This window comes from Dipodomys merriami, unplaced genomic scaffold (genome assembly GCF_024711535.1).
Source record: "Dipodomys merriami isolate MVZ:Mamm:240054 unplaced genomic scaffold, mDipMer1.0.p SCAF_1, whole genome shotgun sequence".
Taxonomy (NCBI): domain Eukaryota; kingdom Metazoa; phylum Chordata; class Mammalia; order Rodentia; family Heteromyidae; genus Dipodomys; species Dipodomys merriami.
Genome location: NW_027202270.1, coordinates 45428509 through 45447722, shown reverse-complemented (window position 1 = coordinate 45447722; position 19214 = coordinate 45428509). Strand labels below are relative to the sequence as shown.

At 35.6% G+C, this 19214-nt stretch overlaps 1 protein-coding gene across 2 annotated transcripts in view; it reads left to right on the top strand.

The window, feature by feature from the left end:
• Ubr3 (ubiquitin protein ligase E3 component n-recognin 3) overlaps positions 1-14527 on the top strand; it is a 193049-nt gene extending 178522 nt beyond the window's left edge. Inside the window, exons 36-39 of one of the 2 annotated variants that reach the window (XM_070021309.1) lie at positions 2712-2891; positions 6530-6739; positions 7552-7691; positions 7908-14527. In XM_070021309.1, the coding sequence (XP_069877410.1) occupies positions 2712-2891; positions 6530-6739; positions 7552-7691; positions 7908-8025 (648 nt within the window). In that variant the 3' untranslated portion in view covers positions 8026-14527. The remainder of the gene's footprint in view (positions 1-2711; positions 2892-6529; positions 6740-7551; positions 7692-7907) is intronic. The other variant, XM_070021318.1, reaches the window with a different exon arrangement.
• Positions 14528-19214: the final 4687 nt, after the last annotated feature.

Here is a 19214-nt window from a genome sequence, read left to right as displayed (position 1 = left end):
TCAGTAAGTAGCTTTTTAAAAATACTTTTTTGGAGAAAAAAATGCCAGAAGTAGTGCTGTGGCTCAAGTGGTAGAGCGCTAGCCTTGAGCTGAAGAGCTGAGAGATAGCGCCCAGGCCCAGAGTTCAGGCCCCACAACCGGACCCCCCCCCAAAAAAACCAAAAACAAAAAAATAAGAGCTAGCTGGGCACCAGTCAGGAGGATGAGATGTGAGGATTGCAGTTCAAAGCCAGTCTGGGCAGGGAAGTCCGTGAGATTCCTTTCTCCAGTTAACCACCAGAAAACCAGAAGTGGCTCTATGGCTCAAGGGGTAGAATGCTGGCCTTGAGCTAAAGAGCTCAGGGGCAGTGCCCAAGCCCAGAGTTCAAGCCTTACGACTGACCAAAAAAAAAAAAAAAAAAATCTGTGAATCCCTGGAAAAATAACTTTTTTTGGGTCTTGGGGCTTGAACTCAGAGTCTGGGCACTGTTCCTGAGCTTTTGTGTGCGAGGCTAGTGCTCTAATTTGACCCACAGCTCTACTTTTGGCTTTTTTGGTAGTTACTTGGAAAAAAGAGTGTTAAGGACTTTCTTGCCCAGGCTGGAATAATCTCAGCCTCCTGAGTAATTAGTATTAGAGATGTGAGCCACCGGCCCCTGGCAATAACTTCTTTATATAGCATACAAATGAAGGATTTGTAGCCTCATTTCTGGAGATTAAAAAAAAATAACATCTTTTTCAGTCTGCATATCATTTTGCATTCATTCATTTATTCATTTACTTATTAAGGATTGAATTTAAGGCCTTGAACTTGTTAGGCAGATGCTGTACCACTTGAGATACCCTGCCATTCCTTTTTGTGTTGGCTATTGTTTTTCTGTGTATGCCCGTGGCTGGAGCTTGACCTCAGGCCAGAACATTGTCTCTTAGCTTTTTTCCTCAAGGCTACTACTGGAACCACAGCTTCACTTCCAGTTTTTTTGATTGGTTAATTGGACGTAAGAGCCTCATGGACTTTCCTGCCTGGGCTGCTTTGAACTGAGACTTTCAGCCTCTCCATTGAGTAAATAGGATTACAGATATGAGCCATTGTTTCATGGCTTGTGTTGGTTATTTCTGAGATAGACTCTCTCTTTATGCCTGGGCTAGCCTGTCCTGAGCTGCAGTCTTTCTGTTTGTTTCCCTGTGTTACTGGAATGACACAGGTCACGTCATCACCCCCAGCCATTGGTTGAGATGAAAACTCAAAACACCTTTCTCCAGCTTGGTGCAGGCAGCTCTCACCTATAATCCTCACTACTCAGGAGGCTGAGATCTGAGGATAGTGGTTCAAGGTTAGTTCCTGACAACCCTGGGCAGGAAAGTCCGAAAGACTTCTCTCTAATCACAGAAAAAGCCAGAAGTGGCACTGTGGCTCAAGTAGTAAAGTGCTGGCCTTGAGCAAAGGGAATGCAGCAGTAGCACATATGTCTATTATTTTTATTATTATAAAATATACAAGTAAGAAAAAAGTATTTACAAGGTATTTACAACCACAAAAGGATTAATTTTATTTGAATGGAGCTGGGTGATCTGAGATCTCATAAATTTCAATTGTATAGTACAGAATGAGAGAATAATAGGAATTGAACAAAGGAGAAGTCATACACTGGTTGGCCTTTTATGTAGCCTTTAGTGAGAAAAATACATTGGAGAACCTATGTTTTGTGTTTATTATACCAGTTCTTTGAAAGTAAACTTAAATAGTTCTTGTACTACTGCTATCTTTGATTTTTATTAGTGAATGGGGCTTCAAACTTACTGGCTCTTAGATCTTTCTAAAACGTAAACAAAAGCTGCAATCCCTATTTTTTTTTGACTGACTTTATATTGTGCTCATCCAGAGACCAGGCAAGTTATTAAGTGCTGCCTCTTTTGAATTCCATGTTGTTAGTAGTCCTTTTTCTTTTTTTTTTAAGCATTGATTAAACAGGACCTTGGATGAGCTAGGCAAGCATGTCCATTGAAGTACATCCCCACTGTTTTATTTTTATCTTTTTGCTGGTGCTGGGGCCTAAACTCAGGACCTCCTGTTATTGCTTGGCTATTTATTTGAAGATAGTTTCTCAGATTTGTCTGCCTGGGCAGGCACCAAACTGATTCTCAGATCTCAGCTTCTTGAGTAGCAAGGATTTTAACAGACATGAGCCACCCTCACCTGATACCTGATCACTACTATTTTTTTTTTTTTTTTTTTGAGAGAGACTCTCTGCTTATAGCTAAAGGTAGCCCAAATTTGCTGTGTAGCCCGGTTGGCCTCAAACTCAACATCTTCCACTTCTCAAGGTCAGAGATTACACATGTATATCACTATACTCATTTCTACCGATCCTTTTTAAGCTTTCACTTTGCCCTATGGTAACTTCACTTTTCTATCATAGTGCTATTGTATAATTTCTACTGAGTAGTGTAAACTGTATTTAAAAATTAAAAAGTAGTGTATAAAAGAAGCAAATGCCATGCCACTTAGAAAGTAAATTTCAATGAAAAATATTTTGGGGATAGTTGCATGTAATAGTTAAGAATCTTTTTTTTTCTTCTTTGCTATTTCTCTTAATTCCCTTCACTTTTTCTTAGTTGACTCAGAATTATTTCTTAAGAAAGGTGATTGATGAGAATGACAAGTAAATTACCTATAATAGAAAATATTTTTAATGAAGTGTGTTAAGAATTTTCTATTTCATATCTAAAAGGAAGAAGAAGAGTTTTCAGTTCTTGCCAGCTGCCTGGGACTTCTGCCAACATTTTACCAAACAGAACATCCTTTCATCAGTGCCTCCTGTCTGGATTGGCCAGTTCCAGCATTGGATCTTATAACTCAGTGGTGTTTTGAGATAAAATCATTTACTGAAAGACATTCAGAACAAGGGAAGGTATGTAAAACAAGTATACTCACTTGGCAACAATAGTGATACACTAATAAGAGAATAATGAAGAATTTTAAATTTCAGATCACCTGTGCTTGGGAACATTTATAAAACTGAAAACCTGGTTACTTGAATTTCACTTATGAGTGTAAAAGCAGAACCATTTTAATAACGATGAAGTATTTATTGTCATTTTTAGCTTTAGCTGAGCAGACTTGAATTCCTAAATCATAGCACTACACCTGGAAGATTAAAACATTAAGATTAATAAGGAACTTGTGTTCTTTCTGCAGGAGAACTTTGTATGTGTACTTGAACTAGCAAATCTAAAAGATCACACTTGAACTCAGGACCTGGGTGCTGTCCATGATCTTTCTGCTCAAGGCTAGCGCTCTATCACTTAGCCACTACTTGCTTATCTGATGAAAAGGTTTATGTTGGAGATGAGTAAATTGGAAATAGAGTATGGGTAGGAGTAGGGTGCTGTGATGCCTTGGTTTGGTGCATGCTTTTTTTCTATGGATAGAACTAAAGTTTTTGAGAAATGAAATAATATGATGAAGGTGTTATTTTAGGGAGAAGGAAAATGATGAAGGTACTATTTTAGGGAGAAGGAAGATGATGAAGATATTTTAGGTGAAAGGAAGAGATTGTTGAAGTAGTGGAGAAAAATCTGGATCATTTTTTTGATAGTAAAACTTAGTAATTGAAATGAGACATTTGAAAAAAAAATATAGGACTTGGTAACCAGATGAACATGACCTTAAGATTTTGAGCGGAAACATTAAAACAGTGACTAGCTGTGCTTGGTGCTTTCTTGTTATTTTTGCATAGCCTGAAAGGACCTTTAACCATTTTGCTTTGTTTCCATCCTCATTTGATAACACTCCTTTGCCACTACCATGATCAAATCACAAAAGAATGTTTACAAGTATACTCCACCTTCAAAACTTGTGTAGTATTTCTTTTTGCTATTACTTTTATCTAAAGCAACCTTCTTACCCTTTTGTTGAATTCACCACTCTTCAATGCTTTGCCAAGATGAATATTATATCTTCTGTGAAGATTGGTCTGAATGAAATTCCATATTCCTAGATAGTCCGAACCCTCTCCCTCAGTAGTACTAACAGACTGTATTTCTGTCACTTTCTTTAACAATTGACATATCATTTTTTTCCTTCAGTGCTAGAGATTGCATACACTGTTTCATACATATGCTGAGCTATACCTAACACTAACACACTAACACTGAGCTATCCCTCCAGCCCTGTTTATCACATTTGTTTCTTTAATATGTCTAAACAAGGCTTCAAATACCAGAAATTCTTGAACCATTAGTTTTTAGAAAATGCCTGTCACAGACTTATCATCTAATAAATATTTCTTGAACTCGTAAATGGTAGGATGTTCTCACTGGCAGAAGTACAACTGATGAAAGCTAAGTTTCAGAGAAAATGAGAATTTTAATTTTAAACATCAAAGGAACAATAAAAATTAGCATTTTAGCCAGGCACTAGTGGCTCACACTTGTAATCCTAGCTACTCAGGAGTGTGAGATTTGAGGATCATAGTTGTTGTTTTTTTTTTAAGAGCCAGTCTGGGCAGAGAAGTTCAAGAGACACTGGCCCTAGGTATTCTCTCTTAGCTTTTTGTTTTAAGGCTAGTCTTCTACCGCTTGCCACAGTTTTCTACTTCCAACTTTTTGCTGGCTAATTAGAGATGAGAGTCTTACGGACTTTTCTGCTCAGGCTGGCTTCAAATCTTGATCCTTGGACCTCAACTTCCCGAATAGCTAGGATTGCAGGCATGAGCTACAAGGGAAGGGAGGAGGCTCAGTGGTAGAGCAGTTGCTCTACACACCCTGGTGTGAGGATCCTGGAATAATCAGATGATATTTAGATTTTGAATTTAGCCAAATTGTTATTATATCCCCAACAAGAGGGTATAATTGATATTAAAAGCACAAGAGAGTCCAGTATATCCAGCTTAATACTGAAGCAGAAATTTAAAACTGAACTTCTATGTGTAATCATAAGATGTAACACAACTTTATGCCTCCAGCTTCCCAGACTTGTACTGTGAAAAAGAAAGACCATTTATACAGGTTACTATTTTGCTCTATGCTGGCATCATCTAGAAATTCATTAGCTCAATAGTTAGTTTTTTCAGATGATTGAGTTTAAAGATTAGAGAATCCATAGATATCCATGTGCTACTTTACATCTCTCTTTATAAAGGGAAATGACTTGATTAGAAACTTAGTCTACAAGGTAATACATGGCCTAATCTACAATAAGTGATAGTGGGGACAAGTTGCTGTTCCTCTGCTTAATGGCAGGGTTCTGGTGTAATCAGCTCATTGCAGAATGCTTTCTTTAGAGCCCAGGGTTGGGCATTAAATGTCTACAAGTAGTGTATTTTATCTTAAGCCCATACATCATTCTTATCCTTGCTTCCATGGCAACTTTATCTGTGAATTCATTGATAAACAGCAAACTAGCTCCTTAGTGTGGTTGTAAATGAAGACAGTAGAAATTGCCAATCACTTATAGTTTCTTAATAGACTCACACACTATTCACCTATTTTGTAACCTCTAGAAAAATTACACTATTACTAGCATTTTTATACAACTAAAAATAGTAAATAAAGTGTGCCCAAAGGGAAATATAACTAGTTATTTTTTATACTTACAACAAGAAATTTATTTTAAAATTAAGGTTGAAATGTAATGAGTTTTATATACTTTAGGGAAGAGATTCTAAATTAAGAAATATTGAGATAGAAATGATGAATTATAACTCTTTCACTAAAGTAAAAGCTCATTAATTGTTTAAGAAAGGCCAAAAGTTGGTTTCAAAAAGATGTATAAGCATTCAAAACTTTTTCATTAAGCATAAATAAAAATAAACATATATATTTTTCATGCATACTCAGTAATATTTTTCTTTTAAAGAAATAACAAGCTTATGTGTTTTAGAAAGCTTAATCTAAAACAGATTACATCTGTTGTAACTGAAATCTGTATGAAAAGAGTAGTAGTAGTTCAACTACTATTTTTGTCATTGTTGTGTGGAAACAGAAGTTTTTACTTTTTAAATTGTTATTACAAAGGTTTTGTGCAAAGGTGTTAGAGTGAATCAGATAATGAGTACACTTGCTTTTGGACCATGCTTGTTCTCACCAAGCTTTTCCTCCTGTCCCACAAGTTGTACAGTTCATTTTCAACCTAATGTCTAGTGAGTACCACTGCTACATTTGTCCACCTTTTGTCCCTCCATTTTTTGGGGGGGCGGGTTCCGGTCGTGGGGCCTGAACTCTAGGCCTGGGCGCTGTCCTTGAGCTCTTCAGCTCAAGGCTAGTGCTCTACCACTTGAGCCACAGCGCCACTTCCGGCTTTTTTCTTTTTTGTTTATGTGGTGCATAGGAATCGAACCCAGAGTCTCACGCATGCAAGGCAAGTGCTCTACCACTGAGCCACCTTCCCAGCCCTTGTCCCTCCATTTCTGTAAGAGAAATGTTAACAAAGAAAGTAAGTGACATTCTTGGAGAGGCAGATTTTCTGTTCTGGAAATAAAAAATTAATATATATTTTGTATTAATGTCTTAAATTCATAGGAATAATGACTGCTTTTGGATGTTTTAGGCCTTACTCATCCAAGAAGCAAGATGGAAATTACCACACCTGTTACAGTTGCCTGAAAATTATAACACCATTTTTCAGTACTACCACAGAAAAACTTGCAGTGTCTGCACCAAGGTTCCTAAAGATCCTGCTGTTTGCCTTGTTTGTGGCACTTTTGTATGCCTGAAAGGACTTTGCTGCAAGCAACAAAGTTACTGTGAATGTGTATTGGTAAGCAATAGTAAATAACACATAAAATTCATAAAACTTATGTCTCATGGAAATTTGCTATACATGATCATGAAGTTTTCAAATTTAGTATTTGAATGAAATACAGTATAAAAAGGGATTGTTTGTTGGTTTTGTTTTTTATTCTTTGTAACTCAGTGGAAGACTGAAAAATAGAAATAAAACAAAACTTCAAGGTTGTATTTAAGTGGGTATAACCTATCATAAATACAATTCTAGTTCATGTCCACTGTCCTGCTGGCTTTTTAATGGTCTATTTCCCTGTGCTGTGGCCAGTGAGCCTCTGAATTTAGTGTGGTTCTTTATTGCTTTTCTTCTTCTTCTTCCTTTTTTTTTTTTTTTTGGGTTAGACATGGGGCTTGAACTCTGGTCCTGGGTGCTATCACTGAGCTTTTCAGCTCAAGGCTAATGCTCTACCCCTTAAGCCACAGTACCACTTCTGGTTCTCTAGTGGTTTATTGGAGAAGAGAGTCTCAAGGACTTTCCTGCCCAGGCTGGCTTTGAACTTCGATCCTCAGATCTCAGCCTCCTGAGTAGCTAGGATTACAGGCATGAGCCACTGGCACCTGGCTTCTTTATTGCTTTTCTAATGATGTTTACACAAATTTTTCTTAATGTATTAAAGTACGGGGAATGCGGTTATAAGGTTAATATCAATTAAATCTAATTTAAAAATTTTAAGATATCTATTATTTAGAAGACATTCTAAATTTGTTAAGACATTCTTGATTTTTGTCATAAAGTTTATTTGATTATGAAATGCATTGACATTCTTTGATTTTTTTTTTTTAAAGCATTCTCAAAACTGTGGTGCTGGAACAGGGATTTTCCTTTTGATCAATGCATCAGTAATTATTATCATTCGAGGTCACCGCTTCTGCCTCTGGGGTTCTGTGTATTTGGATGCTCACGGAGAAGAAGACCGGGATCTTAGGTTAGATCTGCATGGATATATCTGGGTGTTTTATTGAAGTCTGGTCTGTAAAACCCAATGTGCTATTCATGGCTTTGTAAGTAAAAATATATATTACATAAAGTAAATATACACTTATATGTACATTGTGTATACACACACACACACACACACAAACACACACATACTGCCTTGTATTACCTTTAATACTTTTTCTTTCTTTTTTTTTCTTTCTAGGCGAGGCAAACCTCTCTACATTTGTAAAGAAAGATACAAAGTTCTTGAGCAACAGTGGATTTCTCATACTTTTGATCACATCAATAAAAGATGGGGTCCACATTATAATGGGCTGTGACTTACCAACTCAGCATTGCATTACAATATCATTTTCATTAAGAATTTATTTTATCAACAATAAGCTTTAACTTAATTTGGGGGAATTAATGCTTTTGCTGAGGGAAAGAAAGAAAACGTACATTATGAAGCCTTTCCAAAATTAGGTGCTTGATAAATCACATTAATGGTATAATTTTTAGGAAGCATCTGGAGAACAAACCAGTAAGTTAAATCATTCTTTAGTGGTCATTTTATTAAGTGCACAATTAATAAAAAGCACAACTTGTCCACAAAATCATTCAGAAATGATTCTCCCTACAATGCATATCAACTATTCATGGATACTTAGAGTGAGTGTGATTTATTTGAAAATTTACTGCTCTATTTTAATTTGCATCTTCTTAACATAATGCATCTTTTTTCTCTGTCATTGTGTTGATTTGAGATTTTTGCTGTATGTAATTAGAAAAAAATGTAAAACATGATTTATGTGAAATATTGTATAGTAAAGTTGGTCTAATAATAGAACTTTAAATTTTTCTTATTGTGAGGAATCTGTTAAAAGTTTAAGGCTTTGCTGAAAACTTAATTCATTCTCAGGAATTTCATAAATATTCTCCCCAGGTAAATAATTGAAATAGCTGTAAAATAAGTAGATAGTGGTTGTTAATATAATACAGTACATGGGGGAAGGGACACATGTGTGGTTGGGTACTTAAAAGTCAAAACTTGTGGGCTAGGGATATAGTTCAGTGTCAGAGCATAAGATCTCATGAAGCCCTGAGTTTGATTTTAGGCACCATAAAAAAAAGTTAAAGAAAATAAAGAAAAAATTAAAATTTGCCATTTGAGGTGGTTGAATTGTTAGAATTAGTAACAAATAGATTTTATTATAAAATCGAAAGGTTTAAGAACATACTTGTCAGGTTTGATTCTGTGGTTGTCTACCTTTTATTTCCAACCTAGTTGTTTTTTTTTTTTTTTAAATATGATTGGATTAGAAGTGCTCATACTTCCCAACAGATGAACCATAAATTTTGGAACTTCTCTATGAGCTCAAGATACTCATCTGTATTATGTTCATGCAGTGTCATCACAGCTGATTTTGCTTGGTTTCCTAAGAGGAATGAAGGACAGGCTCAGTTGTGGTAGCCTTCTGCATGTGAAATGCAAATTATGTTTGGATTTTTAAATCAGAATGGGAATGAATGAGCTAAAAAACCCACTCAATATTTGGGAAGAAAAGTTACAGAAAAGCATGTTATATATTGGTACAAAGATTTTCTCCCAAATAATTAAGTAATTTGGTAATTATCCCCTATATTATGCTAAAAAAGTAGTTCCTTATACAACTTCATGGCTGTTACATAAAATCACATTTTTCCATATAAAAATTAAGAAGCATCTAATGATGAAACATAAAAGTAACATCAGATCCATGTTCTAAAATTTTTTGAATGATATGCCATTATAAAATATGCAAATAAACATTAAATGATGGCCTTGCATTAAGATAGTGAAAGCAGAGTAGTACATGTTAAATATGTTCACACCATCAGAGAATTACCTATAGCACTATAAGAAAATACATGAAAATAGCTTGCTATTTTTATATACATTTCCAGAATATTAAGATAACTTTTTTCTGTAAGATTAGACTGATTCTGTTTGACTATATCACTGTCCTTTCCAACACATTGCTACTTTTTAAAATGCTGTATCATAAGCTCAGCATCAATCATTATGAATACCACACCATTTGTTTAGGTGTGGTTGAAGGTAAAATGCTAATTTACATCTCTAGTAAATACTGTTTCTGGATTCATGAACTTGAACAATTCTACAGCTTGAAACTCTGATGCTATATATTCATGGTATAATGTATTCAGACTTTAATTACTACATATTTAAAACGGAATGTTTTATGGTTGTGAATATGGATGTGAAGTGAAAATATTAGCCTTAACTTTAAAATTTGGGTATTTGATAGTGTTTATTTTAATATTGGTGAAGTAGTCACCAATAAGTTTTATAAAAAGCACTTGGTTCAAAATGGTACTTGAATACATACATGCATGCTGCTAAACCAGAACTTTAATTTTTCCCCCAATAACTTTTATAAGTCCCATTTATAAGCTCACTTGTAAAAAATAACAGGTCCAAGTTAGAGTGATGTGTGTATATTATTCAAAAAATGTACTGGTGTGATACTTTGTCTGAATGATCAATCAAATACAGTACATTACTGTAGAAGCTAAATCAACGTTTATAATTAAGCAGAAATTACAAAATTAGGAATAATTGACATTGTAAGATATGTTAATAAAAACCTACTGTCATTTGGTTTGTGAAAGATCCTTAAAATGTTTAATGTTCATATGTTCTTCTCTTTTTTTTGCCCCTTAATATATTGACAGTAGTAAATGTAAGCATAGCCTAAAAGAAAAAACACAACATAGCTAGTGGAATATAAGGGTTTTGTTTTTTATTGTGCCTTTTATTTATAGAACTAGTTGTTCTTTTGTTCTGGCCATTGGGGTGTTTTGGGGTACAGGAAAAGGGAAATACTGTATTCCAAAAGTCCCCAACTAGACTTTAAAAATTTCAAGTACTTTGTGAAAGCATCTGAATAATCTGTAGTCTTATTTGAATTGATAGTTCCCTGCCCCTTCACTCTGAAGCTTACCAACTAGTAATCAGTAGCAGATATTTCCCTTTTGTTTGTTTTTTTTAATTAGGTTTTATGCATTCTATTATTTGTCTTCTGTGATCTAGAAAAGATGCTGACTAAAAGTATTGAAGGCTAGAGGTAATAAAATAGGAAGATATGTGGCCCCAAATTATAGCATCTTCAGGATTGTAACTGTGACTTTCACAAATTCCTCTTATTAGCTTGTATTTGCCAAGGTGCATTTACTGTGAGTAGGCCTGATAGTTGATTTTTTATAGAACAGATAGCATGTGACTGAGACATAGCACATAGTCTTTTCAAGGCTTTATGCTCTGGTTGGATGATATCAAGCAATACTTAGTTCAACAGGGATGAGCTGGAATGACAATGATGGCAACTCCATCCTTTCTGTCTCTGTGAAACTTCAAACTATCAGCTATGGGGAAGAGCTGACAACAGCTATCTTAATAGGAAGTAATTACCTAGCAGTAGAATGAATGGGACTCAAGTTGATGCAACTCAGTAAAATGGTTCAGTGACTGGCTTACATGAGTTAAATTCATCATTAAATTCATATGTCAATGCTAAATTGATGAAGGAAAGCACATCAGAAGGGTTGGGGCAAAAAGCACAGTTAGTAAAGGATTCAGCTGGAGGGAAAGGAAAAATATAAGAGAAAAAGTCTGGAACATATATCATGGTATCTGATCCCTCTTGATGACAGAGGGACAGGATTGTGTGAAGACTCAATGGTAAAAGTTTAGAGAAAGGCTAGGAGAGAAAATATACCCCAAATGAGGAAAATCACCACAGAAGCCATATTGAGAGTCCTATGGTGTTCAAAGTCATAACCATTTAATGGTACTAATTACAAAGGTACGGGGACTTTGTGAAGGCCCAAAGGTACATTGTAGTATTTGAAGGGGGAAAAAATTAAATGTTAAATTAACTCCTGGTTTATAATTACAGAGCTAATTGTAGTAGATAAGGGTGTAATTGATAAATGCATTATGTATGCTGGTTGAAATGAGTGTGGGATCCATGCTGGATTTGTAGGAGGATGTAAATTGGAAAGTCAAGATTCAATGAGCAGATTTAACAGAATTTTCCAGGTTTTTTGTAATTATGAAAAATTGCTTTGGTGTTAAAGCATTTAAATTCATTGATTTGGTAAATATTGAACCATGTGTTATGCACCATGATGAGTAACAGATATACAGTGGAAAAGAAGTCATATAGCTCTTTCCATTACGTTGCTTTGCGTGTGATTAGTACTATAAATAATAAATGTGTTTGGTTAGATGTTGGGTCTTCGTCCGTCCCACAAAAGACGGACGGGGTCCGAGGAAAGGTAGGTGTGGCATTCGCCCGTTGCCCAGCCTCCCTCAGACACAGCAGGGAGCCAAATCCAGCAGGTAGAAAAAACTCGTTTATTAACAGAGAGCAGCCCCTTTTAAAGACAAAAAGGGCGGGTGGCATGGCAAGGGAGGAAGAGGAACCAATCACTGTCAAGGTCACACCCTATCATTCACCTGAGCCTTCACGGGCTGGTTAGGTACTGATCGGCAGATCAATTGTGCTCTGCCCACTCAACTCTCTCCCAGCGCCATCTTGGCTGCCCATGTGCTCTACAGAGTTAGAGGGTAGAGAGTAGATTATAATGTTCTGTAGATGAACCCTCTGAACCATAAAATAATGCTTCCAGTGGGCAGACATATCTAAAATGATTCTCCAATTGGTGTGGGTTGGGGAGACATGTCAGGCAGTCATAGGGAATAAAAGATCCAGAGTTGAGAAAGAACTTGTAGTTAGGGACTATAAAGAGAGTCATTCTGACTTTAGTACAAGTGCTTCTGATAGGTAAGTAAAATATAAACTTCTTAGGTATCTCTATCCTTTTCTAGAGAGTGTTGGATATCAGAGTGACGTGGTCAGATTTGCAGTTTAGAAAAGGCAACCTGGCTGTACCGTGAAAAATTCAGAGTGGGAGACTGGTTGAGTCTAGACACAGTATCATAATTGACTTAGTTAGAGGAATTGAGATGGCAGCATAGGTCAACTTCTAAGCTCACTCACATGGCTATTGGCCAGACTTCTCTGTCTCTTGCCTCTCAAGAGTGTTCTGGCAACACAATAGCTGATTTCAAGAGAGGGAACGACAAAGCGTGCCTTTGATGAAGACTCCAGTGTCTCTTATAAGATAATCTTCAGAACAGCCTATCACAGCCATCCACTGGTGGCTCACACCTATAATTCTAGCTGAAACTCAGGAGATCTGAGGATTGTGGTTCAAAGCCAGCCCAGATAGGAAAGTCTTTGAGACTCCAATGAACCACCAAAAAGCTAGAAGTGGAGCTGTTGCTCAAGTGGTAGAGTGCTAGCCTGGAGCAGAAGAGCTCAGGGACAGCGCCCAGGCCTTGAGTTCAAGCCGCAGGACTGGCAAAAACAAACCCACTAAACAACAACAACAAAAAAACAACAAACCATTACTTCTAAAACAAATTGGTGGGAGATGATGGTGCGAGAGTGTAAGTACTAGGACATTAGATACATTGGGTACATTAGGAACCTGTCTTACTGAAGACACCATAAAATGCCAAATGAGTAAGCAGAAAGCCAGGATTTGTGTGATCTCTCTTTTTTGTGTCTCCCAAAATCTGTAATTATTACAAAGGGAAAAATGAGAAGATAACTACTTTGTTAAAGTTAATTATCAGCATCAAGGCATATTGACTTTTGAACCCCTTAATATGGTACAGTGAATGCATCATTTCTGTTTCATTAGTACAATCACAGGAAACAATCAAACAAACCTAGTTAAAGGGCATTCTACTAAACAACTTACTAGTATTCCAGAGTGTAAAGATTGAAGATGAGGAAAAAACTGAAGATTTTTTTAAACATATTGGAAAGCACTTAGGAGAAATAACTAAGTGTCATTTGGATTTTTGAAAAAGACCTGACACCAAAAATATACATTATTGGAGATACTAAATAATGCTTGTTCATTTTGTAATAGTAAACCTAATGTTAATTTCTGAGTTTGATAATTATGCTGTGAGTATGTGAATTCTTAACAAGGGAGAGGAGTAAAGGATACCTAGGAACTTTTGCACTATCCGGATAATGTAACTTCTGCAGATCTAAAAGTTGAATTTTAAATGGTAAATCTATTCCAGAAGACCTGCATTCCTATTGAAAGGGCACACTAAGTACTAGCAAAATTGGTAATAGTCAGCTTCAAGACTTACTCTCTACATTTTGACTCTAAAGATCGAACTTCTCAAGACTTAGAAGCCACATTTTCTCTCTCTCTCTCTCTCTCTCTCTCTCTCTCTCTCTCTCTCTCTCTCTCTCTCTCTCTCTCTCTCTCATCTATATCTCAAGACACATCTATATATTGGGACACAGAGATGAGAGAAGTAGACTTGTCACACTTTACAGTCTACAACTTAAGGTAAAAGTCAGTTTTGTTAGAGTAATTTCTAAGATCATTCTCACCAAGTATCAGGACCATGGAAAAATAAATGTACACATGAAAATGAAAAAAAAAAAAGTTACTAAAAGATTGACTTTATCCAACCACAAGTACACTAGTGAAAGTTTAGCAAGAAGTCCAATACTGGTGCTGAGAGTGTAACCTAAGGTAGAACAATTGCCTTCCATACATAAGGGCCTGAGTTCCATCTAACACTACATGTTAAAAGCATAATTGTGTATGTTTTTACTGTGGCTACTGAGACCTGACTAGCCCAGCCATATGTTTATCTTGTTGGAGGAGATTATGACTAAAAGACAAAGGATAGTACAAACAAGCAAAACCAGTGGAACATGGTAAGACTATATATATGTATATATATATATATATATATATAATATATATATACACATACATATACATATATATATATACACACACACACACACACACACACACACACACACACACAGTCTCTATGCTAGAATCAATAGAAAAAGAATAGAAGCACATCATAGGGATTCTGCAAAATAATATAAGCTGCTCAGGGGAAAAGGGATAGTTAGCTCAAAAGACTTCCCTATAGTAACATTGAGAATGATAAGGGAAATACAAAATAATTTTAAAAATGGAAATAACTTTAAAGTTGAAAGAATTCTTAACCAAAGATCCTCTATGAGACAAATATTCAAGAATGAAGAGAGACGTTCAAATACAAATGGAGAGATTCTGAAGCAACATCCTCACCAACAAAGGAAAATCCAAGGTAATTGTTCAAACAGGAGGAAAATAAGCTCTGATGGGAGATTGAATTTCAGCAGGAAATGAAAGCCAATCTGTGATACGTGTACACATAAATAGCTGAATAAATGTTTATGGCATAAAATTATTACACATTCTACCGCATTTCCATGTATCTGTATTTGAGTGATAGTAATACAATTCAAGCTGACAGGTAAATGAAACTGAAATGTTCCAAATTCTTACATTATGTCCGGAGGATAAAGGTTAATATACTCATTTGTCAATCTCTGTGGCCTTAGATTAGTCAAGTTTCTTGGAATGATGCCTAAGAAATGACTTCACACACACAAAAATAAATTGGACTTGATCAAAGTTTAAAACTTTGTATTTCACAGGGACATAAAGTGCAAAGAACTTACAGAATGAGAGAAAACATCTGCAAATCCTACCCAAGACCTTGTGTTTACTCAGCTCCTTTGCTCAGCTGGTGCTCTACCACTTAACCAAGTCTCCAGCACAGATTTTTTATTTAATATATATTTGTATTGTAACAATACTGTTCAGAAGGGTTATAGTTACATGAGTAAGGTTATGAATACATTTTCTATTGAGCATTGTTACCCCCTCCTTTGTTTTTCCCCTACCATCCCTTCCTTCCCCACCTCCCCAACTCCTCCTTCCTCCTACCCTGAAGTTGTAAAGTTTATTTTCAACATAATGTCCTGTACATCTCATTGTTACAATGGGACAACTTGTTACAATGGGACAACTTGCATCCTTATTTCAGCATTTTGTTATTTCCCTTCTCTCCAAATTAGAAATATGTATATACAAGAAGCAGGGCACCGGAATCAAATACAGTGAAAACAGGGGTTATACCATGGGAGAACATACAAAAGAAACAAATCACATAGTACATTATAAGCACATTAAAAACAGCAACAAAGATAAAACTTCCTGTGTCCCTATCTTGGGGTTCATTTCTCTTAGCATCATGTTATATGGTCATTTACATAGCTTTTGACCTTTTCTGCTTGTCCTAGACATACACTACTTATTGCAAATAAGGGAAAAGTTTTTTTGGGGGCCTCCAGCACAGGTTTTTTCTGCCTGAGTAGCTCTAAACCACGATTCTCTAATCCCAGCCTCCTGAATAGAGAGGCTTACTGATGTGAGTTACAGGTCCCTGGCTGCATATATCTTTAAATGCTTACTAACTGTCTCAACAAGACAGCCCAATTTAAAAATAGCAATGACTGAATTGAATTTTTCTCTGAAGATTCCACAAATGGCAAACCTGTGGAAAGAGTCAACATTGTGATGCATTAGAGAAATGTAAATCAAAGCCATAGGTGATACTACTTCATACTCACTAGGATGGCTTTAATTAAAAAGATGATGGACAATGTTGAAGTGGATGTGCAGAAATTGGAATTCCCTATGCTCTGGTGAGAATATCAAATGATGCATTCACTATTTGGCAGTTTTCTCAAAAAGTAAAACATGGAACTACCATGTGACCCAGCAATTCTGGTTATATACCCAAGAGTGACAAACATGTTCTAAAAACCTGTACCGATTTATAAATATACATGAATTGATTAATGGGCAAATAAAAGAAAATACATCCACAGTGTAAGATGAAGCACTAACACATGTAACATGGTTGAACCTTGAAAACATGCTAAGGAGCCATACACACAGTGTACACAAAATACCGTTCATAGGAAAATGCACACATTGGGACTAGGTTAGTGGTTGCCAGGGACTTGGGAAAGGAGTAACTGATAACAGGGTTGGCAAGGTGTTTTAGAGGAAGATATTCTAGAATTAGTGGTAATTGTTGTATAGCTTTTTGAATATAATAGATATTACTCAATTTTATACTTTTTTGTGATACTGGGGACTGAACATGATCTTATTCATACTAAACAAACATTTTACCACTTAAGCTTTGACCCCAGCCCAACTTTCTACTTTAAAATGATGGTGTATTTTTGAATTTAGGGCCTAATGTTTGGTAGGTAATATACTCTACCACTTGAGCCATGCCTTCAGTCCTTTTTGCTTTAGGGTATTTTTTAAGAAAGGGTCTTGCATCCTGTGGTCTGGGAAGCATAATATGGTGATCTTTCTACCTGTCCCTCCCACATAGCAATGTAGGTATGAACCACTATAGCAACTTACTTGTTGAGATGAAGGTCTTGCCAGCCTTTTACTTGGTCTGACTTGGAACCATAATCCTCCCTTTTTACCTCCTGAGTAGCTGGGTTTACAGGCACAAACCCAAATCTATATATTCTTTTTGTTGTTGTTGGTCATGGGGCTTGAACTCTGGGCTTGGGCGCTGTCCCTGCACTCTTCAGCTCAAGGTGAGCGCTCTACCACTTGAGCCACAGCGCCACTTCCAGTTTTCTAGTGGTTTATTGGAGATAAGAGTCTCATGGAGTTTCTTGTCTGGGCTGGCTTTGAACCATGATCCTCAGATCTCAGCCTCCTGAGTAGCTAGGAGCCACTGGTGCCCGGCTCCAAATCTATATATTCTTAAAGTATTAATATATACTACAGTTTCTCTAGAGTACATTTAGACAAATCCAGCTAGGTAATACAGTGGGGAACAAATAGATGCATTAGAGACTGGCAGATCTGGGTTCAAATCTAATCTACTGCTTAATGGATATGTGCTTCTTAATAATCTGAAGTGATTATCTTGCTGAAATACATTTCCTCATCTGTTGATGGAGACAATACTTTGTGATTGTTGCAATTAAAGACAATGTATATAAAGATAACTGATAAAGATTTAGAGTATATGGATCCTCTGAAATGATCAAACAAAACCCAAACAAAAATAATATGTGAAAAAGATTGATATAAGAAACAGCTAACAAAATACTTGGCTTTAAAAATGATATTCACATAATGGAAAATAATTATTGGTCTAAATTTAGGAGCCTGGAGGTTCTTTAAAAGGAACCTTTACGGTTGGAAGCATAATTCAGTTGGTAGAGCGCTTACCAATGAGCAAAGTGGCCACAAGTATTGAGTCTGAGTCCTGATCTAGAACCAAAGAAAAAAGGAAAATGAAAAGATTGGCTAAGATGAGCTCTTCGATTCTGGAGTTTGTACTATTTATCTTCTTAGCTCATTGCTTTGTAGTTCATTCCATATATGGAGATATGTTATGTTAAATGAAATTTAACTTTATATTTAAGCAAATTGGTTTCAAGGGAGAAATTCTTTAATCTTTCAAATAGATTAGAAAGCATGTAAAACTTCCAAATTAATGTGGAAGAGGAAAACTGAATAACAAAAAGAAATTCAAAACAAGAAAAGAGGTGAAAAGATGTAGCCAGTAGGAAAGAATGTAAATATATAAGAAGACATTTTAGACAATACTTAAGTAATTACAGTAAAAATTGAAATATCTGAATTTCAAGTTAGAAGACAAAATTTGTCAGACTTGATAAAGAAAACCATGTATACTGCTTACAAGATACACATATTTTTTAAACACCTTTTCTAGACAGATGTGGGAGGGATTCACCGAGAACCTTTAGTGAATTTGGAGGATAGGCTCATGGGAATTTTTTATTCTTTCAAATTTTGCATATGTTTCACATTTTTCTGTAACAAATTATCACTGAGTTGATCTTACTTCCCAGATAACAAGCCAGAAATGATGATTTAATACTTAAATACAACATAATTTGTCATATTAACAGATAGGCACAAAAATTCTAGTATTATCCAACATGTAAACAAAAAGTGCCTAATATGCATTCATAGTTAAAATTGCTAACAGATTGAGAATAGAAGATAAGTTCCTTAATCTGATAAGGATTGATTAGCAAAAAAGTTATAAAATTTTTAATGTTGAAATATTATTTAATGGGCATTTTTCTTTGAGATAGGGAATAAGAAATCCTCTCTTCTGTCTTTATTCAGTGATTGTATGTACTTGGTACAACTGTGTATGCTGAAAATCTAAAAGACTAGATAGCCAAGTTATTCTAATTAGAATTTTCATTAATTACTGGAAGTAGATAATATAGAAAAATCAATAGAAATCAAGTATTTCTATTTATCAGAAAAATGAAAAAGATACCATCAACAAAGATATGAACTAATAGAATACTTTCAGTCTTCTTTTGGTAAAATATTAATGAAAAAGTAAAGATTGAATTAAACAGATTTCTGTCCTAAATTGATATACCTACCATTTTAAATACTTTTTTTTCTTAAATTGATCTATAATCAGGGCCAATGCAGTCAAAACTCAAAGACACAAAATTCAAAACTGTTCCACACAGAT